Source organism: Pinus tabuliformis, chromosome 9 (genome assembly GCF_031772625.1).
Source record: "Pinus tabuliformis cultivar Carrire ecotype Pingquan chromosome 9, CPIR1, whole genome shotgun sequence".
Taxonomy (NCBI): Eukaryota; Viridiplantae; Streptophyta; class Pinopsida; order Pinales; family Pinaceae; genus Pinus; species Pinus tabuliformis.
Genome location: NC_142307.1, coordinates 1,150,226,262 through 1,150,254,187, shown reverse-complemented (window position 1 = coordinate 1,150,254,187; position 27,926 = coordinate 1,150,226,262). Strand labels below are relative to the sequence as shown.

The following is a 27,926-nucleotide window of genomic DNA, read 5'->3' as shown; positions in this document are numbered from 1 at the left end:
GAAACTTAGTATAGTACTCCTTGAATTTAAGTCTCTAATAGATTGAAAATTGCTAGGGATTTTATGGAGACATTATCTCTCTCATAACTCATGCCAACCAAGTTTTCTGTCATTGACCTTGTCGTTTGATTCCATATACCCAAGATTGTTAAAGGCACTATTCTATTTTGTGTGTCAATCCTTTATAAAGATTGAAACCCTATTTTTTTAGGGTAAATTAGGGTTAGATTACAGCAAAATCTATATTAAATAGCATAAAATATGTTGGACTTCATGGTTCTAGGTTTAGGCTTTGCATCTTTTAACTTGAAAAAGCAAAAAATTTCATTTTTATGCATTTTTCAACCACCTTCTTAGGGATGACATCTAGGGTTTTGGGGCTGTTTTATGCATTTTCAACCATTGAAAAATTGCTCCAAACTTTTACTTTGTTTACTCACTCAATAACCTTGCTTATATATTGCTTATCATTAATTATAAGCTGTTTGTTATAGCTGTCGTAAATTTTGCATGCTGTAAATTGTGCTTATTTAAAACCCTAATTTATAACAGCAATCATTAATTTCAAGATGACGTGTTTGGGATCTATTTGATATTCTCCATGACTATTTTATCCCTCTAGATTTAGCTATAGGTCCCTTGAACTTGTTATCTCATCTCAATTGGAGCCCCACTTCATTGAATATTATTCTTGAGTGTTTATTTAGTGGAATCCTTGGAGGGTATTTAGGTTAGGAATTCTTGGGTTACTTAATCTCCGAGATTTGTTGGGGAAGCCTCCCTTGTGGGGTAACATGTATCCATAGAATAGCAGGGTAGCAGCTATTAAGGTGACAATGGTGGCTGATCATATTATTGCCCTTGATCTAGAGTGCTTAGTGAGGCTTTGCACTAAGGTGCTAGATTTTGTGGTAATATGTCAACATGGCTTCTAGGGGTTTCTATTTCCTTTCTGGATTCAATTTGGACTTCACTTGTGATTTTGGTCTGTCTTTCTTACATAAATGACATTTATTTTGTAAAAATTAGGACTGTTCTTAATTACATGGAATCGAGAGGATGCTAATCCAATGTTCAATTGTGGTTTGGTTGCTGTAGCCTGTTACTGTAAAAGAACGTGTGCAATAATGTTTATGTACTTAAAGTTTAGCTCGTTCAGGGTTTTCTAATTCCGGCTTCTTTTCTGGTGCAGACAGAGATTAATTTTCTCATGGACTTGTTTCAAATTGTCCTAAAGGAGGAACTGGAAAACTTCAACAGGTTGGTGACTTTTTATATTTTTAATTGTATTTGGCTTGAAACATGTGCACCTTTGCAGTGAATTTTTATTTCTTCTCCTAAATGTTTGATTGCTTTTATTGGGTTCTCTGATGAATAGGTTATAGAATGGGCAGGGGAGTCCTGATGCTTTAGCTGTCTCCAGTTTTGAAGATTTAAAATTGAAAGTAGCAAACAAAATATTGTTGAATACATTGCAATTAGCGCTATTTATTTTTTGAAATGCTCTTTCTAAAACAGAAGTGCTGAAATGAAGAGATACAATATTTATAAATAAAAATGAATTCTACTTCCCATAGTTGATGTATTCTGAGAATTTTGATTCTACAATATAGTTTTGAGTCAAATTGAAACATATGAAAGCAACTAAGTTGTCCATGCTATCACTTATATAACCATATTTTATATAAATCATTTAAGTGTTCAAATGTATGGAGGTTTAAACTTTATATACCCACCATGTTTTGTAGATAACCGTCTTTCTAATACTTTTCTTTGTTCTCTGACACTCTATTTATCCATGAAAGTTCCAATTATTACTTTAACCCTGGTTGGCTGCCAACTATAGAAAAGTTATGGAGTTTATGGAATGGTTCTTAAATTTGTCATCTCAGATAATGCAATGTTATACCATTTATTGGGTTTGCATGTATTCTGCTTTTGTCCGTTACCACTTTCACACTGGTATAATACCCATATCAGACATAATAAAGAAATAATCACAAGATCGTGAAGCAGATGATATATAAATATGAGGAAGTGGGGAATAACAGGCCATAGTGTTGCGTATGATGTAAAGATGAATGTAATAAAATAAACTATACACTGGGTTTTGTCCAGAGGCATATTCTGCAAGGACATTTCTAATTCCTTATTCAAGAAGATTACAGATAACGGTGAGGTGTATATCTATAGCCCTAACATGCATACAAGCTTAAGCAAAATTAGCAATGTTATTGGACCCAAATTTTGGTCAATCATATCCGAGCTTCTTTTAGAAGTTCTGAAATTGGTCCATTGATAAAGGCTAGCTACTTCTACAAGCTGTAGCACGGGTTCAATACAGTTATGCTTGCCCATAGGATTAATAATTAAGCTGTTAGAACTTATATCTCATTATTGAAAATTTGTGAATAGCACTTCCCTTACTGTATACATCAGTTTATACATGTAGAAATTTTAAATCTCTACATAATGAGTAGATATGTAATGGCTGGATAAAACTAAAAGTAGTTAGTGCTGTACAGTATCGATGGTTGATTATACTTTTGAATGGTGTCTATTACACCTCATATTATGTGAGGTTCCACATTGTGATTTTCATCACATTGGTGGGATTTGCAGCTATTACCTTGGAGCATTGGACCGACCTGGGAGGATACACCTTCATAAAGCCCTTTCTCTTTGTGGCATTCGATTTTTTGATGAAGGTTTTGGGTTGGGGGAGTCTCATTTCTCCTTGGTTGGATGATTATGCTTGCTAGTTTAGTGGTCTTCTCACATGTGCCTGTCTTGTGAACACCCTTTGGTTGCAAGTTTGATGGTTATGGAACATGCCATCTCAGCATGGTGTGATTTTGGTATATATTTTTTTATCTTGGAAGTGCTACATTATCATGTCCCCAATTAATAATGTTGCTAAGGAAATTCTCAATTTTGCAATTTTGGCGATTAATATAATATTTGATAAATAAAACTTAGGAGGAATAAGTTGTGGAGGCTCAAATTTAATTTTGGTAAGAAATAAAGGTTGCACTTAGGAGAAAAAGGAAAAATTAAAGTAACGTTAAGTTGCGCGGGTCACTTAGGAAGGGAAATTGAACTCCCTAAGAGAAATCAAATTGCATAAAGAGGGGGGTCAAACAAGGCGGTCAAATTGGTGGAGCCCACAAGGATAGTTGAGTAGCAATTATAAAAGGAAGGGAAGAGCCTCATTTTGGATCATCTTGGAATTTCATTTTCCTAATTAGAGAGTTTGCTTGAGCTGCTTAGCCAAGTCAACTAGTGCTGTTTAGCACAAGGGATTTCCAGGCGGGGATTTCGGATCTTTTGTAATGACCCATTTTCGATTTATAGGCAAAAATGGATTAGCATGTATTGCGAGGGCCAAATTACTTCAAATTGGAAGTATTTTGGAGCTGGATACACAGATTGTGTCTAGTTTGGCTGGGAGGTTTCGGTCATTTGGTAACCATAGTGAAATTGGAGCGAGGACAACCTGAGATTGACATCAAATTCAAAAGAAAACAGGTATTTATAATGAATTTAATTAATAAGTTATGTTCCTAAATTTCAAAGTATGCAATGTTAGAAGTAATTTCCTAATTTTCTGAATTAGAAACCTTACATCTTCTTTAGGGGACTTCGAGTGCCACTCAAGGAGAGAGAGATTGAGGGGAGTTTTCAGTATTTTGTGTGAGGATTTTGTAGTATTATATTCATCCGGTGCGAGTTTCTGGAGGACGCAGTGAAGGATTTCACTGGGGTTTGAGGAGTTAGCATTTGTTGTCTTCTGAGCTATCTATTTTGTAGAGATTTCCCATTGGGGAGGACAAGTTGATTTTGGGAGATTTCCAGGCTGAAAGTGCTGGAGATTTGTGGGCCAAATTTCTTCTTCCTTGGTCCTGTGCTGGGGTTTACTGTCTATTTCTTGCGCAGGGGTTGAGTAGTATTGTTGTGCCAGAATTGGTGTTGATTTTGGACGGGAGATTGAGGAAGGAATTTCGTTGGGTTTTGGATGGATTTCCCTTTGGGAAAATTGAGCATTTTACTGCAGATCGATTTCTGTAGTTCACTAGTAGACTAAGAAGGGCTACATGCAGATTTTGGGGCTCCAGTGACTAGTGGATTTAGCTTGATATTTTTCTGGGTTTTGCTGGATTAGGTGTGAGGAGCCTTCTCCTAATTTTTAAAATTTTTTGGACCATTATTGAGGGGTCATTTCAGAGTTTGCCTCCAACAACAACAACAAAATTTTCTGGGTAGTGCATTTGGATTGATTGGGCCTATTCCAATGGGAGTTTTGCTTAGATATTCACCTGGGTATTGCATGCTTGCAGTAGCAAACCCAGGTTTTATCATTCTACCCCATTGTATATAGAAATATTTAATAAAATGGCTTAGATTTGTTGCTGCTACTCTATATTTTACTAATCCATTTTTGCTTGTGTAAAATTGTGCTTGCATGGTTGGATTTTTTTGCTATAACTTAGTGCATGTTTTTGATATTCATTTTATTTCCCAGTTTGGGATATTACAGTGCTATTAGAGCATGTTCTTGGTCAATTGTGGGCACATGAGCAGTTGATGTCTAGACCCTTTATTGGAATGGTCTACCGTACTAGACGCAGAGGCAGAGGTAGAGGAAGAGGATGCGGAAGAGGATGCAAAAGAGGAGAAGAAACTTATCATTTTTTTGATACAAAGCTTGATAACGCCAGAATACACATGGAGGGTCAGGATGGAAATGAGGAAATGCACAACCTAGGCAAGGGGGAAAAATCAAGTTATGGAGGAGCTGTTGAGGGTGAATCAACAAATGCTTAGGCATGGTTAGTTAATGATGGACATGGTGCAACAAATGATGGGTCTTCAAGTTCACAACCAACGTGAGCATGAGCATAATGGTGAGGGAGGCTCCCGAGGAGGGGGAGGAAGCCGTCACACAAATGAGCGTCCATTCTAGCTGCCACATACTCCTACACATGGTCGGGATAGCCGTCCCACTATGCTACAGTTCATGGAGGAGTCAGAGAGAGAGAGGGAACTAGATCTTGTTGCAGAGTTGGTGCATTCCGTGGTGATGGGTATTGATGAGTATGAGGGGTTAGATATGTTGTCGCCCGGATAGTACAGGCACTGCGACAGCTGCTCAGGGTGGGGGCTGTCACTCTGATCCCCGCCCACTCTGTTCTAGCTGTCTCGTAATAGCAGGCTATGGCGGGTAGTCCCTATGGAAATGAGGTGAAGAAAAACAAGTCAGGAACCAACTTGTTTGGGAGACACAGATGAGTGGCCTAGCTACTCGATAGAATTTAGCAAGATCAATGATTAGATTAGATTTTAAGTATGAGACTAGTGCCTTATGGAGTCACAATTCTTGCTTATTATAAATTGAACCCAAGTAACCGGATGGACACTTGCTACTTAATATGATAGACGAACCTATATGAGATGCAATTACTAAGAGTTAGGTGTGATGCAAGGGTGTTGGTTAATTTTAAATTAAATGCTTAGTCTAAGTTGAACTTATCCCTTAAATGTTTTGAGAAACAGTCTTCAGAGTAGGTTGTGAGATGGAAGCCAACGAGAAGAAGGAAACGACCTGATTAACGATACCTCCCTCTGTGTTCCAACCACCCAGTGCCTCCGGTGCTACAGAGACTGTGGCTCTGACAACTGCAACGTCACTATATTAACCACTAAGAAGAGTTGAATCCCTCAAGCTAATTGGAAAAGAGTTGCCCTAGGAGTCTATCAACCAACCGTATGCTTGGAGGTAAATTTATTAATGCAAACTAAGTCCTAGGATGCTTGTGCAATGATGATGAGTGAAATTATCTTGAGTTAAGATTAGCTTATGTTACTTAAGTACTTGATATGAATTATCTTAAAGCAAGAGTACTAATCAATGATGAGATAACAATCTTAAACAAGATAAGTGCTTAAAGATACAAGTGCAAGTTTCAACTATAGATTAATCCACAAGGTGCTTAACCAATTATATTAGTTTAGTTGCCCTAGGAGTCTATCAACCAAGCGTATGCTTGGAGGTAAATTATTAATGCAAACTAAGTCTTAGGATGCTTGTGCAATGATGATGAGTGAAATTATCTTGAGTTAAGTTTAGTTTATGTTACTTAAGTACTTGATATGAATTATCTTAAAGCAAAAGTACTTAACAATGATGAGATAACAATCTTAAACAAGATAAGTGCTTAAAGATACAAGTGCAAGCTTCAACTATAGATTAATCCACTAGGTGCTTAACCAATTATATTAGCTTATCCACTTATCAATTAGCCACGAAGTTATAAGATGCCAATCACAATTACCAAAGATGTTTTCAAACAAAATTATGTGTGATCTTATTACTCAATGCCAATTATTAAGAACCTCAACTAGATTCACAAGATACCAATATGCCCAAGAGACTTGTCACCAAGATGATTTATGATCTAGGTGCTTTAGTGAGTGAGCCAATTTAGATGTGGAATATGAATAAACTCACAAGAACACAATGTTAGCCACTTCCACAATGTAAATGCTAGGAACCAGTAACAACCAAATATAGAACTATGAAAACACTTATACACTTTATGTTCCAATGACCCATTTATGAACAATAAATGACTATTATGACAACAGTAAGAAAGTTATGACAACAGTAAGGAAAACACCTTAGATCCAAGAGATAACAAGCCAATAGTGACTAGATATGATCAGTGAGATGCGCAACAACTTTCCAAAGTAAAATAATGATTTTTAGCCCACCTTAAGATGCAATATTCAGAAAAATTCACGATCTGATCTATTTATTACAGCAGTAGAAAAAGATGAGAACAATGAGATATCTATGCTACAACAAGTTGCCAAAACATGCCCAAAACTTGGAAAAATTTGCCAAAATTGAAAACTTGACTTTTTGAGCCCTTTTAGATGTGTGATTCAGAAAATCGCAGATCTGATATGTTCAGTTATGCAGTAAATTCCAGCAAGCAAATTTGTAGATCTTGGCTAGATAACTAATGCCCAAGTGGCCAAAATTTAAGAAAATTTAAAATTTTGCAATTTTGAGATATTTCGATCAATTTAAATGTGATTTTAGGGCCTGATTATCGCTGTTATGCGACACAATTTACTGCAGTAGTAAACCAGTGAAAAACTAGGGTTTACAGGTCAAACCCGAGGCCTAAAGCCTTGAAGATCTCTTTGTCAAAATGTGCTGAAACTTTGGGATCAAGTTGCCACCTGGAAAATAGAATTTTTGAGGCCCAAAACCTGCAAAACCACAAGTATTCAATCCAGAAAATTCAGAGATGGGTTTAGGGCAAAAGAGGGCTCGACGCAGGGAGGAGGAAGCCCACTAAGGGCTGCGTCTTAGGGAAAAGGCCCTAAAAAGGGCTGCCTTGAAGGAGGCCAAAGCCTCTAGGCCTCACAACTAGGCTTAGAAGGCCTTAAAACCTTGATGTTGGGTCCACAAGGGAAGGTCGAAGCCCTAAAAGGTTGACGTTGGCCCTCTGGAGGCCTTGAAGGATGACACAGAGGCTGAAAAAGGCTGACGCGAGCCAAGGAAGGGAGACGCTGGCCCTAGGAGGGTTGGATTCGGGCCCGGGAGGCCTAAAAAATGAAACCTTGCTTCAATTTTTTTTTTCTCTTCTAGATCTGAATTTTGCTGCAAATTTCTCAATGGCTGGCCCTGCAAAAAAATTATAGAGACTAGATCTTACCCTCAAGGGCCTAGATCTAGCTCTACTTCAACCTCTTCTCTTGATTTCACCTGCAAAAATGAAAATAAAACACCCAAACCCCAAATATATACAAAATATTAAAACCCCAAAACCCAAATTAGCAAAATAATTTACAAATTTAATTTACAAAATTATTTTACAAATATACAAATAAACAAGGGTTTTGAAAATTATTTTTTTTGAGATTTTTGTTTGTTTGTTTGTTTTGTTTTATGGTTATTTTCTTTGATAAATGGCTAAAAACACTTTAGAAACCCCATGCACACTATAGCCTTAGCGAAGATTTAATCCACCACATAAATATTCAGGATCCAAGCAAAGTTGATCCCTGCCCACAGTTTGTGAACTTGGAGACCAAGGACTGAAGTACCTGCAAACACTATGTATTTATCTCAAGACAATCTGTTAATCATATGGCGAATCAAATCACCTAAGATTAGCCCAAAACTATCAATAGAATGATTTTATCTCCATCTAATGAAAAAACAAATCTTACCATTTATTAGCACAACATAGGAAAGCCTGTAGTTAGTACATACCACAAATCAATGAACATGGACACCTCGAGTTGCACCCCAAAGTCTTTATTATGATAGAAAAAATAGTCCCCAGTGGGACAATAGTCTACATGAATGCTTCAACAACAATTTTTGAGCCAGATTTCAGATGATTAGGGACTCAAATGACTCTAATTTATAGATAAATCCTCCAAGTGAAAAATAACGGTTAGTTTCCTTGATCCTTGTCAAAATAATCTTAGCCGTTGAAAAATACTTGATCATCTTTTAATTTTCGCTGTTAAATTTTTATTTTTGAGGAATTTTTGAATTTATCATTTAATTCCATTTCCTCAAAAATTTGACTTTGACTTAACCACCAAGGTCCAAGGGTTCAAATTTTATTGAAATATCCAATATTCCCTTGGTGGAAGACCTCCAAAAATTAATTCTTTTAAGACCCACATATTTTTCACTTGGAGAATTTAATTTTCCTAAGACATTTTAATTTGATTCTAATTAATTAAATTTCTGGCTTAGGATTTAATTTTATTTTGCCAGAAAATTTAATTAATTGACACGAGGGGATTAATTATTTTTTCCGCCTTCTAATATTTTAACCATGTTGTCTAAGTAGGAGGGACCATGCATTAAAATATTTTTTACATAAGATTTACAATTCAACCCTCAAAGGGGGAATACCCGTTTGACTTAGACCCTCAAATTACATACCCAATCCGTGACACAATATGATCTTGTAGAATAAGTGATTTGTAATAAAATAATTTAGCTTATATAATTAGCTTATATTATTCCCAAATCACTTTTACATAAAAATCGACTAGAACACTAGGACTCACCTATGACTTTGACGAAGGATTCCACCCGATCTTTGGGGTGAGGCCAGAGAGAAAAACTTTGCCGACCATTCGTGTTTAGAAACACAAATGAATTAGTGAGACAAAAAACCTCCTAAGATGAAACTCTTGCCAAAATAATAGGCTTACCTAGGCTGTTACATACATTCACGGTCTTACTAGCATTATTTACATTACATAACTTGCAAAATGGGTTTACAATGACACATGAACTGCTGATAGATGATCCGATCTTGTTGAAAAAATTGGTACTTATGCTTCCTTGGAACGCTGACAAATGAGTGCAACAAGACCCTAGGGTCTGACGTTCCATGTCTCTTGGGGAGTTCATTCGCCTCAAAGAGAGACACAAAATTAGTGTTGGGACATCTTATAGAGGAGGATATCAAGAGGTGCAAAAGGTTGCAGGGAAGGTCACACTTCTGTATTTTGATGGGTCAGCCAAGAGCTCAGCTAGAGCGTGGGTCCAAAAGTTGGACACTTATCTCCTTCTTAACCTCATGCGAGAGACTGGTGCTATTCGGTTTGCCTCCTTGCATTTAGAGGGAGATGCACAGGAGTGGTGGTACCATGGCTTGATCACTCTTGGACACATACACATCACCTCCTATACTGAGTTTACCAAGAGATTGATTGAGAGGTTTGATAGGAAGGATCCAAATTTGCACTTCAGGGAGTTGGCACATTGGAGATAGACTGTAGTCTTGAAGCATATATAGCAGAGTTACAATGTTTGGTCGTGATGGTTACAGATATTTTGGAGACTTGACTGATCATGTTGTTCATTGAGGGGCTAGCTGATCCCTTACGTGGTTGGGTGAGGGCTTATAGGCCTACTACATTGCAGGATGCCATTTCGAGAGCCATAAATACAATTGATGCCTTGTCTAGACCAAGGCCCCCATACCTTCTAGGCACACTGCACCCCAAAGGGGACAAGACACTATATAGGTGCATGGAGGTGTTGGGCGAGGGTAGTTGGATGATGAGACTAGGAGGGACCTCCGAAGGATGAAGTTGTGATTCACATGTCAGGAGCCGTGGGCATCAAATCACAGGTGTGCCAAGGGCAAAGCGCATTGCATTGAGGTATATTCAGATCAATGTTTTAAAACTCCGACTCGGATTCAGAACCGACCGAGGGTTGACTCTGACTCCGACTCCGACTCGGTATCGACTCGACTAGTTTGATTTCAATGACTCGGTCATTGTAAAAAATACATTAAATATTTATTTATTTATGAAAAAACACAATTTTAAAGGTTTTCATTCATATTTCCAAACACAAAGCATTAGAATATAGAGAGAAGACAACATATGATCAAAGTAGACTCATGAATATATCCATTATATCAAAATGGCACCCAGTGCACTGTCTAATACATACATGATATAGAGATCAAAACAAAAACACATAACCAAAGAGGCTCTAAATGGCCTCTACAACAAAAGTAAACTCTAAAACATCACTAGTCACCAGTATTATTGGCTACTGCTAGAGACGACAACATCATCTTGCTTAGACTCTCAATCAGATTCAAACAGGGAAACCCATGGTGGCTCCTCCTCTTCATCACCGTCTTCAACTGCAACTGTAGAAGTAGTAGCACTAGCAGGCGCAACAACTACATGCTGAGATAGACGAGATATGCACTTCCTTCGTGGTTGAGTAGAGGAAGTGCCTGCTACTAGAGGGCTTGGGTTTGGGCCTGGTACAAGTGGATCTGCATTCAACTGAACATTATGTTCAACTAATGCCTCCGTCTGTAAATCCAAATCAATACCAATATCTGTTAAAATTGGCAACCAGGGCAAAACTTCATGTGGGTCATCTCATTCATGGCTGATAATATTTTTATTAGATTCCTCTTGTCGAGAGGTGTAGGATTGATATAAAGAGCATCTGATTCTGATAAGTATTCATGGAGATATGAATTTATTTTGATTATGGAATTATTATCAAGCCGACCTACAACTCATGTAGGCTCAGAAGCCCAACAGTCACATCTATTCAAACACCAACGTTGTGTATAAATACAGGAGGACTTTTTCTCATTTGGACTCACTCATCTCATCACATCTCTCTCTCTCTACTGCGCAGAAAAGAGTCTCTTCTCTACTGCGCAGAAAAGGGTCTCTCTCTCATACATGTGAAGCCGGACGCTGCCGAAATTGACGCTGCAAATGCAGAAGTAAAGATTGACCTGCGTGGACTAGAAGATCTCCTCATTTGAACTGCACTATAGGTTCATCTGAACCTCCTCTGAAAGCCACAACTTTTGGTGGTGGAATGAAGTCAATCTGACGAACGGTTTGCAAGATATCGACTGCCCTAGTTTGAAGCCAGAAATTGCTGAAACTGAAGCTGCAACTGCAGAAGTAAAGATTGACCTGCGTGGACTAGAAGATCTCCTCCTTGGAACTGCGCTGTAGGTCCATCTAGATCTCCTCTGAAAGCCGCAACTTTTGGTGGTGGAATGAAGTCAATCTGATGAACGGTTTGTGAGATATCATCTGCCCTAGTTTGATAATGAAGCTGCTAATGCTGATGTTGCTGATCTAGGGTTTGCTACTGCTGATATGAATCAGATTTATTGTACTATTTCTCTCTGCTGAATTATTGAAGATAAAAGAAGATTTGATCAAAAGGTTTCCCCACACATTGTGGGGTTTGTCCCTGGCTAGCCGCCACATCTTGTGTCTCTTGTCTTGGCTTGTTTTCTGTTGATCGTTTAATGTTCTATCTGCACTTTACTTTATGTACATGTGATTGCTAATTTGTGGAATATAATAAGAAAAAGAAGTAAACTGTTATACGCATAGAACATACCATAACTTAACAATATCCTCATCAAAACCAATCTCTGTTGGATGACTCTCCACTACTCAATTTGATGGATCAATATCTTCCAACACAATGGGATCTGTATCAGGTATTTTGTTCAACAATTGGTTGTGTCTTAGCCAGAGTTTGTATTGGATATAAACTATATCATTTAACTGTTTTTGTTCCAAACAATTTCTCTTCTTCGTGTGAATCCTCTCAAAGACAGACCAATTGCGCTCACACCGAGTAGCACTGCAAGTTTGACTCAAAATATGGATTGCAAACTTATGCAATTGAGGACAATGGCTATCAAATGGCTCCCACCTTTGTGCTGCAAAAGACATAGTTGTGTAATGAGTTAGCTCAACAAACTATATCCAACTTTCAAATTATAAACAATTTAACAAAATAAGAATTTGAAAATCGAAATTGTTTGTTTACCTGGCTCATCTGCTTCCCTTGCAATCCTTGCTAGGTTCTTTCCAAAGGTATCCGTGGCTCTGCTGAAACAAGTGATCTGTCAGTGTATCTCCAGCTGATCACTCTCCGTAGGGACCATACGGTCAATGCAATCAATCAATCCATCTCTAACCTCCTCAGTCAAAGCTTCTGCATCCAGAGCTTTATAATGATCCCTTGGGTTCAGAAAAAACCCAGTTGCATGTATAGGGTGATGGAGTTGATTGTTCCATCTTTGATCAATGATTTCCCAAATGGGCCCATACTTAGCCACTCTATCCTTGTATGCTGCCTTTATTTGCTCCTTTGCTTGATCCATAACCTCATAAATGAAGCCCATACCTAATCTTTCCCCATCTACCAACCACAACACCTTAACCAGTGGCCCAACAACCTTCACAATCTCTGCTGTCTTTTTCCAAAATATTTCTTCATTAACTTTCTTTCTCACATCTTTGCCATTTTGTTTGCGAGACCATTGACATTCATTCCATTCATCACTGGAAAACACCCTTTGCAAGTTTCTATGTTGGGAAAGCATAGATTGCAATGTCAAAAAATGAGTTGCAAATCTAGTGATGGCAAGCCTAATAAATTATAATATCCTTGCCCCCTGTGTGTTTCCTCATCGGGTTCAAAATCCATGAGTGATTGTAGATATATTTTGTTATGCTTTTGGCATGCTCTACAGTGTTCTTGACCCAATCTATTTTGCCAATATCCTCAAGCATGAGGTCTATGCAATGTGCAACACATGGGGTCCAAATTCATGGTTTTGTGTTTTTCCTCTAACATTTTACCAGCAAGAACATAGTTAGAGGCATTATCTGTGATGATTTGAATAACATTAGCCACCCCCACCTCTTCAACAACCTCATCCAAAAGTTGAAACAAGTGTGCATCTTTCACCCTATCAGATGCATCAACTGATTTTAGAAACATGGTTCCTTGTGGGCAAAAGATAAGAAAGGTTATGATGGTGCGGTTCCTTTGATCAATCCATCCATCGGACATGATGGTACATCTTGTTTTTTCCCATGAGCTTTTGAAATCCTTCAAATATTCATCAATGGACAAAACTTCTTTTTGCAAAAGAGATCCCCTTAACTCATGCATAGTAAGGCCTTTGAAGCGCTTTCTAGCAGCAAATATGGCATCAAACATATGTTCATAATATGGTGAACGAGAAGCATTGAAGGGGATATCAACATCATACCACCAACTAGCTATGTAATCACATGCAATTTCTCTCAATTCTATCTTCCAATGGTCATCTAAAGTGGGCTGCATTTGACCTCTATTAGCTTGAGGACCATGTGCACTATTAGAGGGAGAGGAGGGTGTGAAATAACTTTTGATATCACCCTTATTTTTCATTTTACCCTTACCCTTTTCTTGAATAAACTCCAAAGAGGGAGGAACATAGTGAAAGGGGTTGGATGCATCAGTGCAAGGGATAGATGAAGAGCCCTCATAATCAAAATTGGGGTTGGCAACCATCATGTGTTTTATACTCCTCTTCCTCCCAATTTCAGCCTCTATTTCTTTTTGCCTAGATTTTTCTTCCTCAAACTTCTCAAATTTATCTAGCAACTCCTTCCCAATCTCCTCAATTTGTTCTGTTGGTGCTTCACATGGAGCAATTTGGCCTATAACACCAGCCAAGTGTTGTTTCAGCCTATGAATGCCCCCTCCACCTCCCTTAATTTTTCTATGACAAAATTTGCAATGCATTTGATTATCAATCATCTCAGCATATGCCCAAGCAACATCTTTCATTCTAGGAGCCATTTTTTGATATTTGGACTTGGAAATGAAAGGAAAAATTCTGAAAATGAAAAAAAAATGCTTCAATGTTCATTTCTTTTACAAAAAATACTCTTTTCAATTCTAGATTTGCAAAAAAAAAACGCAAAGAAAGATTTTAGAAGTGAAAAAAAAATACCTCTAGGCTCTAGCCTCCTCAATGCTAGTCCAACAAACCAACCTCTCAATGCTACTCCAATGGCTGGCCAAGAAGCTCCTCATTGTTGCTCCAATGATTGCCCAAGACTCATTGCTGCTCCAAAAACCAACTCCACAACTCTTCACAAACTCCTCACAAATTTTCACACAAATGCAATGAGATAGCTGTGACGAAATGTGAGGGGGTTAGGTAGCTTTTATAGGCTTGGGAGAGGTAGATGGGCTTCAAGAAAACCTAAAACCAAAAACTAATTGTGTTTGGGATCCGAACTTCCCTCCAAAAAGTGTCGCTGGGTGTCTTTGACCTATTCGGCTGGTTTAATATGGACTCGACCAAGCTGACCTGTTTGTTACCAAACCGGCCGAGTCGGTGATCAGCTCGGTCGGTTCGGTAACAAATCGGTCATTGTACCAGTTTTTCTACTGAGCCGGACCGGCTAGGGGTATGGCTTGGTCGGTTCGGTCGATTTTAAAAACACTGATTCAGATAGTGAGCCCGATGATGAGATGGAGTAGGAGATTGACGTAGGAGATGGAGGACCCTAGTCCATGGGAGGTGGACCACCACCAACACCATCGCAGGGAGGACTGCTTTTGCCTACTAGATGAGTTATTGCTTCGCTTCGGGGAGTCCCGAAGTATTTGATCTTACAGATCAGGGGCACAATGCAGGGACAACGTGTTTTTGTGTTAGTGGACAGTGGGGCTACCCACAATTTTATTGATGCTTAGATGGTGGAGTGGAGAGGCATACACACAAAAACTTTTGAGAGATTTTCATTGCTTGTTCGAGGGGATCGGACCATGTAGTGCACTAGATATGTTCTTAGCCTGACCCTGACCATGGGGAATTATTTGATGATAGATCATTTCTTTGTGGTTGATGCACCAAACACCAATGTGGTGTTGGGCGTTCAGTGGTTGAATTCTCTGGGACGCATCACCACTGATTGGAAGAAGTTAGAGATGGAGTTCATGGGACCAAATGGGAGACCAATATTATTGAGGGGAATGCACTCGTATTCACCACAGACAATATCAACACATAGGATGGATGCCGACTTGAGGCGTGGGGACATTGCATGGGCAGTAGAGTTGCGCATTTTTGAGACAAGGAAGCGACAACAACCACATCCAGACATTTTGGCACTACTAGAGAAGCATCAGGCAGTGTTTGGTGACATTCCCCCAGGACGTCCACCAGATAGAGGGTTTGAGCATACTATAGAGCTGGAGGAGGGTGTGCACGTAGTCATCACTACACCCTACAGACATCCCAAGGCCTATCAGGATGAGATAGAGAGAGCCATACAGGAGTTGCTGGCTTTGGGACACATCAGACCCAATTCTAGTCCCTTTGCTTCTTTAGTTGTGTTGGTGAAGAAGAAGGATGGGACGCTTCACATGTGCATCGATTACAGGGCCCTGAATAAGAAGACACTGAAGAACTGATACCCGATTCCACGCATTGATGAGTTGATGGATGAGCTTAGAGGAGCTAAATACTTATCTAAGATAGATTTGCGCTTGGGATATCATCAAATTCGGGTGAGGGAGCAGGACATCCCGAAGACTGCATTCCGATGTCATTATGAGCATTTTGAGTTTTTGGTGATGCCTTTTGGGTTAACCAATGCACTGACTACTTTCTAGTCTTGTATGAACCATGTGTTCCGCAAGCAGTTGCGTAGATTTGTGTTGGTATTTTTTGATGATATTTTGATTTACAACAGGACATGGGAGGAGCATTTGCAGCACTTGGAGGAGGTCTTGCGCATTTTGGAGGAGGAACAGTTCTATGCCAAGATGTCCAAGTGTGAGTTTTGGTTTGACAAATATATTATATCCGGGGTAGGTGATTGGAGAGGATGGAGTCAGGGTCCATCAAGAGAAGATCCAAGCTATTTTGGATTAGCCTACACTTAGGAATGTGATGAAGTTGCGGGGATTCCTGGGCATATGCACTTACTATAGGTGATTTGTGAAGGGGTTTTCACAGTTGGCAACACCCCTCATAGACTTGACGAAGGGGGCATTTGAGTGGACGTATGTGGCATAGGAGGCTTTTGAGGGCCTCAAGAGAGTGATGAACAACTGTTCGGTTTTGGCTTTGCTAGATTTTTCACGGCCCTTCGTATTGGAGTGCGATGCATCTGGAGAGCGTATTGGAGCAGTGCTGGTGCAGGGAGGTCACTTGATTGGATTTGAGAGTCGGAAGCTTCAGCCACATGAGAGAATGTATCGTATCTATGACAAGGAGATGTTGGCCATGTTGACCCTGCTGCCTACACCTACCTACAATTCAGTGAGAAAAGCCTTCAACCCCACAAGGTGTGGTTGGTTGCAGGGAACTAAGAGAAGGGGCTGTCACACTAATCTCGACTCTCTCTGTTTGAGCTATCTCCTAGGTTAGCTAAGGGGGGTGGTCCCTAATGAAAATTTAAGTTAAAAATGATGTGAGTTTCTAGGAGAATTGTTAGGGTTAAATAGATTATCTATTTAAGATTTATAAGCAAAAACTGATATGAGCAATAACCATCATAAGGTAAGCATGAAATACATAAACAACTAGTGCCTTCCAAGTATTTGCTCTTTAAGAAATGAAATTGTATTTTACTTAAAGTGAAGTGAAATGCTTTCAAATGGAAAGCCAAAATAATCTTGAAAAGTGAAACAATAAATTGTTAGCACAAGATATTATAAATGCTTTCAAGATGAATAAGTCTACAAATCAAAGCATGGAAACTATCTTGCTCAAAAGGATACAAAAATAACTCAAATGTTAGACGAAAATGACAACATGCAATTAAGTTTGCAACCCAAAATAATAGTACTTGAAAGTGAAATCAACCATTTATGACAATAATTAAACCACAAGATGAGTCAATTTCCAAGTACAAGAAAAATTAAATTTGTTGCAAAATTAAAAAGAATTACAATGCTTGCATCCAAAGTGCCTCTTGAAATAAGATTTGCATGTGAGACTTTAAACCATCAAGATAGCAAGAAATTTAAGAACTTTGCAAACAAAGCAAATATGATGGAATGAGTTCTTGGTTTATTTTATTAATTAGTGTTAAGGCAAAGTTACAATTGAACTCTAGTCCTCAGACCTCATCCTCGCCCAAATGTTTGGATCTCACAATGAGGAGTCAATAGAGGTAGAGGGTCCCTAAAAGTCTATTCAACCAACTTAAGTTGGAGGTAAGTTTTAATGAGGCTTGGGGCCTTCCTATACTAAAATGCCTAGATGAAGTGCAAATTGTGTTAATTCCCCAAATTAAACTAATGCTTCATGCAAATGCTTCAAAGAGAAATAGTTTGCAAAACTTGAGAGCGTATGCATGTGGGAATTTAAATACAAGATTAGTAAAAATTTGCATGTGGAGTGAAATGTATTGATTTTAAGCATGCACAATATGAAATTAAAAGCTAAGAAAAAACTAAAAGTAAGATTACGCCACCCACAAGAATCCCTCCTCTAAATGAGGAAGGGGGATGCCATGGGAAAAATCCCAAGCTCCCTCCTACAATTTTTTTATTATCTTTTATTAGCGCTTAAAGCAGGTAAAAATGTCTCTAAGAGGGAGGCCCATAATACGAGAGAGATCTTTACAAAGATGGGACTCTAACAAAGCTAGACTCTCTCCCCAAAAATATAACAACAACAAACTTGAAGATGGAAAAAACTCTCCAAAAGAGATTCACAAGGCTCAAGAGGCCCATGACCTAGATGAGTTTGCAACTCTCTCCCAAGTTTGATATTTTGATGCAAGAAATAAAAGCTTCAAGAAATTTGAAAGAATCCCTGCAAGACACAAATAAGATATAGATGAGACTTTGGAATTCAAAACATGCGGGTTCTCCTTGAATATTTTTCAAGAAAGGGTTGATTCCTCCGAGAATTTCCCCACGCTTGAAAAGTTTGACCAAATAATGATTCATCTACAAAATTTCACCACAAATCATTAAATCGACATGAAATTAAATAAGCGCAGTGGAAAGAATTTTTAGAGATACATCCATTATCCACTAGAAGATTTCTTTTCCTAAAGCAAATAATTAATTCTTATGCTAATATGAGATAACTGCATACTAACATAACTTGAAACAAGCATGAAAGGAATAATGACATGAGCAAATAAATAGAAGCATAACAACAAGTCAAGAATTTGCCACACATGCAAGGAGAAGAACACCATCACGCTTTACCCCAAAGACTGTTGTATTATATTGAAAGTAGTAAATACAATTCCGCAGAGCCTCCTCAAGCACAATAGCTCATATTACATGATTCCATATGAGAACCCATGGCTCTATTATATAGAGTTGGGAACAAATTCCAATGAAGAATGACAATGAAAAATGGCATTGGATCCAATCTCAATGTAGAAGTGATTAAACAAGTGGCATGAGATGACAATCCCAAAGAGAAATTCGAATTTGTTGAATGGAGCTCCAATGCCAAGCGTAAAAATCGAATTCTAGCAAGTGGATATCATTTTGTTCTTCCCTTATGTGTCAAATTCGAATTTTATGATGGAATGACAAGTGTATATGGGTGGTAACCCATGTGGGGACAATTTCCCACAAAAATCTTCACCAAATATTCTCCCAAATCCTCGCGAATGTGCATTAACTTCACAAATTCGAATTTCCAAGTAATCAGGTTTCTCCTTTAATGCCAGAAATTCGATTTTATTTGAGCACATGTCCTTTCCTTGATTTTAGGAGTCCACATCACCTTGGAAATTCACTTTAACTCCCCCATAATTTTTCACCTCATTTCCACAACATTTAGCACGTGTGGATATTTATTTTTCTCCATTTATTTAATTTCTAGCTTAATTAATTGCCAAATTTCCCACTAAACCTAAGAAAAGTGGGTTTTGAGGGTTCAAAACACATTTTTAACCCATCAAAGTGTGTCATAGTAGAAAGTTGAGGGTGAGAGGTGCAAATTTCATTACTCATACCCCATACAACTTCTCTAGACATCATTTATTACATTACAAATACAATTTTATTAGCAATTTCCGCAGTGTGAAAAATCTAAAAAATTAAAAAATGACTACCTAGACCTAACCAAATTCCACGAAATTTTTTGTGTGATCTAGTATGGTAATATACATTAACTCTAGACACTAATATGTGTTAGGGGCTCAACCTTCAAATCGTCACCTCGACTTTGGGGTAAAACGTGAGTGAAAAAACTTAGAAAATTATCCGCCTCTGAAAAAGAAGGGATAATTAACCAGATACAAAAAACACTCCAAGGTTTATTCATTTGCTGATCGAGTCCCATATCCTAGGCCTGTTACAGACTCAAAAATTCATAATTACTAGTATCACTTATTACAATTCCTCGTAGGGTGTGGAATCTGGGTACAAGAAAAATAATGAGAAGATAGAAGTAGAGTTGAAAAGCTCTGTTGACAGATGATATCTGATGGTGTAGGTGTCCTCTGGATCATCCTTGGGCATGGAGTCTTTATATAATCATTAGGTGCCACTCTAATGGTCAATAGGCCATAATGCATGCATTGGCCAAGTTCCGACAGGATTTGGTGGGCAATAGGTTCAAGGTGATGATTGATCACAACAGTCTTCGATTTTTATTGGAGTAGAAGGAGCTCTAGGAGAGGCCACAAAAGTGGGTGAGTAAGTTACAGGCTTTTGATTTTGAGATTGAATATGCCAAGGGAAAGCATAATGTGATAGCAGATGCACTATCTAGGAGGCCTGTGACACTCTCACTTATGGACATCACCCAGGATTGGAAGACACAGTTGCTAGTAGAACAAACAAAAGTTTGGTAAGTCTCTTGTTAATTTTCCACTATTCTATTTGAAAATTCTATCACTGCAACAACTGATTTATTTTACCTACTTATTTCTCAATAAGTTATTTATGAAAAACCCTTTCGTAAACATTAAAATAAATTATGTTGCAGATATCACACCATAATATAGAAACAAACACATGCACAAGAATCAACACATCAACACAGATATTTTGGACAATTGTCCTCGGAAAAACCCAATGTGGGAAAACCGGTGTAGCAGAGGAGGATTTTATTATTCGGCAATTCTTTAGTACAATTGGGTGCCAAACTGGCTTACCCAACAGAGAAAAATTCTCCAACACTTCTCTTAGTCTCAGTGTCAGGCTTGCTGGCCTCTGTGCAACTCCCAGACCATCTGCGTCAGCACTGGGCCTCTTTGCGTCACCCACACAGACCCTCCAGTGACTGCGCAGTTTGCTGCCTCTGCGTCTGCCTCTCCAACCTCTGTGCTGGTCTTTTGGTGCTATTCCCGACTCTCTGTTTCATACCCGTTGCCTCTTGCTGCTCTCCAGACCACTAGTTCAAATTTCTCAGATAACCCCGCTCTAGAAATCGAACTGATTGGTCTCCCTCAGTGTGTTCTCCAACTGACCCTCAGGCCTCTTCTTATACTTTTCGTGTTGGTCCTTCAACGACTGAGATTAAATCTCTAATCAACGACTAAGATTAGATTTGACTTGATCCATGACTTTGGAACCTTCTAATCCAGTTTTATATTAATACCCATTAATATTTTATTTTTCGTAAGTTTAGACATAGGAACTCCATTAAAAATATTAATTATTTTAATATCTCCCAAACCGATTAGAATCTGCCCAAATCATTTTTGGGCCTTGGAGATATCATGTGCTTTAGCCTCTCCACCAAATTTCATGGCTAGAGCACATCCTATGTTACCCCAAATCAACACTCCTTCTTAGTGAGGACTGTGCTCTAGTAATACTCCATACTAAACATTACTTTGACTATGCCGCACCGGTACCTATGCTGATGCTAGGCCTCCCTACCCAACATCCTCTGCACTGCTGCATCCTGTACTGCTGCCTATGGCTCTGTTTCTACCACTGCTGCATCCGTACAGTGGCTCCCTCTGCATCTGTGCTGCTGCTCGTCCTTTCTTTCGAACACTGTGTCTGCACTGCAATCTCTTCTCGCCATGTTGCATCATGCTATTGCTGACTGCTACTGCACTGCAACATCACCCCCATTTCTGCTACTGAAATGGATTCTTTATCATCTCCATCTTTTACCTGAAATAATCAAACTTTGTTCTTCCAAGGGCCTTGGTGAGGATGTCTGCCACCTATTCTCCTGTAGGAGTGTAGCCCAACTGTACAGCTCCTTGTTGGACACAGTGTCTGACAAAGTGACACCGGATATCAATATGCTTTGACCGATCATGAAACACTGGATTTTTAGAGAGCTTGATGTAACTCTGATTATCGTACATGATCTTGGCTGCCTCCATCTTTCTTCTGAATAGGTTCACTAGCAGTTTTCTAAGCCATATGGCCTCACACGAAGCTATGCTCGTAGTCATATATTCTGCCTCAGTTGAGCTCGGAGCCACGAATTTCTGTTTCCTACTGCACCAGGAGGTCATTCCTGATCCAATGTTGAAACAGTACCCAGAGGTACTTTTCCGATCCACTGAACTTCCAACCCAATCGACATCAGTAAATCCACTCAATTTGATATCGTTACTCTTGGTGTACAATAGTCCATAATCGACTGTTCCCTGTAAATACCTAAGAACATGTTTGGCTGCTGCCTAGTGTGCCCTCTTCGGCTCCACCATGAACTGACCGAGGGTGTTGACAGCGTAGCAAATGTCTGGCCTAGTATTGACCAGATACATTAGGGACCCTATGAGATGCTTGTATAAGGTGGGGTCAACATCTTTGTCTTCTGATGCATCAATCTTCTTCCAGTTGGTGATGATTGGAGTAGCCATGGGTCTACAATCCTCCAACCTGAATCTCTTCAGGATTTCTGTAGCATATCTCCCTTGCCCAAGGAAGATCTCCCCCTTTTGCTGCCAAAATTCCAACCCCAGGAAATAATGCATTCGTCCGAAATCCTTCATGTCGAATTCAATGGCTAGATTCTTCTTGCAGTCCTAGATGAGCCTGGATGATCCTATCAGGAAGAGATCATCCACATATAATACTAAGATTAGAGGCTCATTCTCTACAACCAGATAGTAGAGATTTGGATCTGCGTCACCCTTGACAAATCCCATCTTCTACAAGTAGCCATCGATTCTACCATGCCATGCTCTAGGTGCCTGTTTCAGCCCATACAAGACTTTCTTCAATCTGCATACATGAAACTTCTTCTCATGTGTCTCAAAGCCCTTTGGTTGTTCAATGTATACCTCTTCTTCTATCACCTCGTTTAGAAATGCCGTTTTGACATCCATCTGATGAATCTCCCACCCCATTCGTGCTGCAAAAGATATCATGGTTCTAATAGATGTATACCTGGCTACCAGGGCGAAGGTCTCTTCATAGTCAATTCCTTCCTTCTGAGCGTACCCCTTAGCCACAAACCTGGCTTTGTATTTCTCAATACTGTCGTCTGCAACATATTTAATTTTGTAGATCCATCTTGAACCTACCACTGATCTGTCTTGAGGCCTTGGGACTACCTCCGAGACATCGTTCACCATTATAGAGTTGTACTCCTCTACCATCGCATCCAACCAAACCTGATGTTGAGTAGCCTCCTGAAAACTGGCAGGCTCCCCATCCTGAGCTACTAATGCCTGATATCTATCTGGTTGTTTTCGCTCCCTCTTATTGTTCCTTGGTGCACCGATGAAATCTTCTACATCTCACAGAATCTGACAAAGTTCCCTCCTTGTTCTTCCTCTGCTAGCAGGTGCTTCTGTTAACTCCTCCTCCTCCTCCGGTGATTCTTACTGATCTGAGGAAGAATTCTTTACTTCCATTGGTTGAAAAGGTTTGACCAACGACTCCTCTTTTGACTACTCCTCGGAAGGCATTTCTCGAGATTTTCTGAAAGCCCTGTCCTTCATGAACTTCACATCTCGTCGAACTACTACCTTCCTGCTCCCTGGAAGATAGATTCTGTATGCCTTAGCATTCTTGCTATATCCCACTAGATATCCTTTCTCTGCAGTTTGATCCAGCTTCTTCCTCTTTTCCTCGGGTATGCGGCAATATGCTAAACTCCCAAATATCCTGAAATGATTGACTTCAGGCTTCTTTCTCTGGAGTAATCTTGCCCAATGCCCGATGAGGAGTTCTATTTTGAACATAGACTGCCGTGTTGCATGCTTCTACCCACAGGAATTTTGGCATATCCTGATTATCATACATCATGGCCCTAGCTGCTTCTACGATGGTCTTTTTCTTACTTTCTGCTACTCCATTCTGTTCTGGACTGTAAGGAGCTGTCCACTCTCTACTGATGCCCTCCTTAGTGCAAAAATCAGTGAAGTTCTTATCGACATACTCTCCACCATTATCTGAGCGCAAAACTTTTATTTTCTTCCCATTCAGATTCTCCACCAGAGCCTTGAACTTTTTGAATCGATAAAAAACCTCGTCCTTGGTTTTCAGAAAATAAATCCAAGTTTTCCTTGAGTGATCATGAATGAAGGTAAGTAAATACTCGACACCACTAAGAGCTTTAGTGGACATTGGTTCGCAGATGCCTGATTATCATACATCATGGCCCTAGTTGCTTCTACGATGGTCTTGTTCTTACTTTCTGCTACTCCATTCTGTTCTGGACTGTAAGGAGTTGTCCACTCTCTACTGATGCCCTCCTTAGTGCAAAAATCAGTGAAGTCCTTATCGACATACTCTCCACCATTATCTGAGCGCAAAACTTTTATTTTCTTCCCATTCAGATTCTCCACCAGAGCCTTGATCTTTTTGAATCGACAAAAAACCTTGTCCTTGGTTTTCAGAAAATAAATCCAAGTTTTCCTTGAGTGATCATGAATGAAGGTAAGGAAATACTCGACACCACTAAGAGCTTTAGTGGACATTGGTTCGCAGATGCCTGAGTGTATCAAACCTAGTACACTCTTGGCCCTGTTTTTACTTCTAGGAAATGTTGCTTTAGCATACTTTCCTAGAGCACATCCTCTGCATGCATCATCTCATTTCGTACTAAGATCCGAAACTCTTGTTACAGTGTTCCTGAGAATTCTCAGAGCCCCATGGTGCAAATGTCCCATTCTTCTGTGCCATAGTTCATTCAAATCTTTGTCTCCATGACTGCCTACTAGTGCCATTGGTGATTCTAGTTGTAGTCTGTACAACCTCTTACTTTTGATCCCGATTTGCACTTTCTTTTTCTAGCTCGGGTGTTTGACGTATACTTTCTCCTTGATGAAGAAAACGTCATAGCCTTTGCCTTGAAGTTGCGACATAGAAAGTAAGTTCATCCCCAATCCTAGTACATGCAACACATTGGTAGCACGGAACCACTCTTCGTTTCTGTTTGAAAAACTATGGTACCCCTCCTTATTGGAGTACACTTTGCCTTGTTCCCCCTGGTGATCTGAAAGTTCATCCTCTCCTCCTGATAATTTGAGAAACATTCCTGGATTCCCGTCATATGCCAAGAGGCTCCACTGTCTAGACTCTATGTACCATACCTCTGATGATGCAGAGCTAGTCACACAAGCCACTTCTTCTTCCAGTATGGAAGCCAACATAGAGAAATCGAAATTACTGTCTGTTGTGCAATTTTTTGAAAATCTGTGAGTCTTCTGACGTAGATGCCTTTGCATCATGATCTCGACCAATAATTGATTTTCCCTTCCTGTCTCTGATCACTTGCTCTGATACCATGTGAAAATTCTATCACTGCAACAACTGATTTATTTTACCTACTTATTTTTCAATAAGTTATTTATGAAAAATCCTTCCGTAAACATTAAAATAAATTCTGTTGCAGATATCACACCATAATACAGAAGCAAACACATGCACAAGAATCAAGACATCAACGCAGATATTTTGGACAATTGTCCCCAGAAAAACCCACTGTGGGAAAACCGGTGCAATAGAGGAGGATTTTATTATTCAACAATTCTTCAGTACAACTGGGTGCTAAAATGGCTTACCCAACAGAGAAAATTCTCCAGCACTTCTCTCAGTCTCAGCGTCAGGCTTGCTAGCCTCTGCGTAACTCCCAGATCATCTGCGTCAGCTCCTGCCTCTTTGCGTCAGCACTGGGCTTCTCTGCGCCACCCAAGCAGGCCCTCCAGTGACTGCGCACTCTGCTGCCTCTGTGTCTGCCTCTCCAACCTCTGCGCTAGTCTTCTGGTGTTGTTCCCACTGTTCTGTACCTGTTTCCTCTCGCTGCTCTCCAGACCACTAGCTTGAATTTCTCAGCGAACCCCGCTTCAGAAATCACACTGACTGGTCTCCCTCAATGTGTTCTCCAACTGACCCTCAAGCCTCTTCTTATACTTTTCCTGTTGGTCCTTCAACAGCCGAGATTAAATCTCTAATCAATGACTAAGATTAGATTTGACTTGATCCATGACTTTGGAACCTTCTAATCCAGTTTTATATTAATACCCATTAATATTTTATTTTTCCTAAGTTTAGAGTTAGGAACTCCATTAAAAATATTAATTATTTTAATATCTCCCAAACCGGTCAGAATCTGCCCAAACCATTTCTGGGTCTTGGAGATCTCATGTGCTTTAGCCTCTCCACCAAATTTCATGGCTACAACACATCCGATGCTACCCCAAATCAATATTCTATGCTAGAACAATCACTTAGCCCAATTCTTTTCAATTAGCAATCACTTTTAGATAAATTTAATCTTCCAATAACAATGAGCAATTGTAGATAGAACAATAATTTAAATGCAATAGAAGACAATCAAGAACAATGACAAGTGACGCAAGATTTGGTCAAAGACCAGGGAAAAACCCCACAAGGGGGAAAGCCCTTTCAATTTCTTCTTCTATTAGATTGTCATCAAATGTTCAACAAAGAGATACAATGTTCTGTTCCAACAATGAGTCAAAGGACAACTTTGATTTTCCAATTCTACTAACCAATATCCAATAACAAATGAGCCCAAAAGTCAAATCTGGTCAAAGTCGACAATAGTAAATAGTAATCAAAGATGCCCTAACCATTCAACATGCAACAGTCAAAGGTCAAAATATTCAATGTCTTTTGTTGGTCAAACTTCAGTCAAAAGTCCCCAAAAGTATCAGCCAAAAAAGATGCAGTCAAACTTCAGATTCTTGTGGTCAAAGTTTCAAACTTCAGTCAACAGACCTTGGTCAACCCAGGTTAAAGTGCCCAGAAAAATTCGGCTCATTCACCAAGAAATTTGGCCTCCAAAAATCGAATTTTTGCAAGTCGGAGAGTCAAAATGCCAAGTCAAACTTGGGCAACCACTGCCCAAACAAAAAGTCAATGTAGAAAAATCAGAATGCCCTTCTTCTCTTCGCACATGTGAACTCAGAGTCCTTGCTTTAGACTTGTATGAACCAATCACAAGGGGAGAGAGAAGAGATGTGTTGATGTGATGTCCAAATGAGGTGACCTTTATGTTGTTGAAATTTCTAAGTCTATTTGTTAGAAATTTTATCTGTATTCTTCTGGTTTATTTCTCCTACTTGTTAATTACAAACAAGTTATTTAAACATATAAACATCGAAATAAACACAATACAATCTCAACCATCTACAGATCAATACCTGAAAGAAATAGCAAACATACAAGTGACACCGTTATTTTTGGACAACTCGTCCCTGGAAAAACCCAATGCGGGAAAACCGGTGCAACAATTCTGAGGGTTATATTATTATGCAGTATATCCTTGAGTACAACTGCGTGCCAAACTGGCTCTCCCGATAGAAAAATAACCAGTAGTAATACCTCTCTATTCGGAAGTAGGTATTCAGAAAACCCGCCCCACGAAACCCTCTCTAACAACACTGAAGCAATGTGTTAGCCCTCCTAGCATCTGCGTCAACCCTCTGAGGCATTACGCAGCCTTTGGGACCCTCAGCGTCACTCCTGCTGCCCTCTGCGTGGATGACACAGGTCCTCTGGCCTCTGTGTTGTCTCTGCTGGGCTTTGCGTGGCCTGCTCTGGCTTCTGCGTCTCCCTATCTGCCTCTGCGCTAGTCTCTCGGCACTATCTCTGCCTCTCTGTCTAGTACTCAATGCCCCTCGCTGTTGATCACTGATTCGACTTTACTTAGCAAACCCCGCTCTAGTAAATCGAATCACTGATCACTCTGGTGTATTCTCCAACTGACCTTCAAGCCTCCTCTTATACTTTTCTTGTTGGTCCTTCAACGACCGAGATTACATCTCTAATCAATGGCTAAGATTAGATTTGGCTTGATCCATGTCATTTAGAACCTTCTAACCCAGTTTTATATTAATACCCATTAATATTTTATTTTTCCTAAGTTTAGACTTAGGAACTCTATTAAAAATATTAATTATTTTAATATGTCCCAAACTGGTTAGAATCTGCCCAAACCATTTCTGGGTCTTGGAGATCTCATGTGCTTTAGTCTCTCCACCAATTTTCATGGCTAGAGCACATCCGATGCTACTCCAAATCAACACTCCCTTTTAGCGAGGACTATGCTCTAGTAATACTCCACACTGAGTATCACTCTGATTATACGACACCGGTACCTGTGCTGATGCTAGGCCTCCCCGCCCAGCATCCTCTG

At 39.4% G+C, this 27,926-nt stretch overlaps 1 protein-coding gene across 1 annotated transcript in view; it reads left to right on the top strand.

Moving 5' to 3' along the window:
• The window catches only part of CPT4 (Undecaprenyl pyrophosphate synthetase family protein), a 224,011-nt gene that overhangs the window by 125,058 nt on the left and 71,027 nt on the right, over positions 1 to 27,926 (top strand). The window contains exon 2 of the mRNA XM_089445140.1: positions 1,193 to 1,260. Coding sequence (XP_089301266.1) covers positions 1,193 to 1,260 — 68 coding nt within the window. The remainder of the gene's footprint in view (positions 1 to 1,192; positions 1,261 to 27,926) is intronic.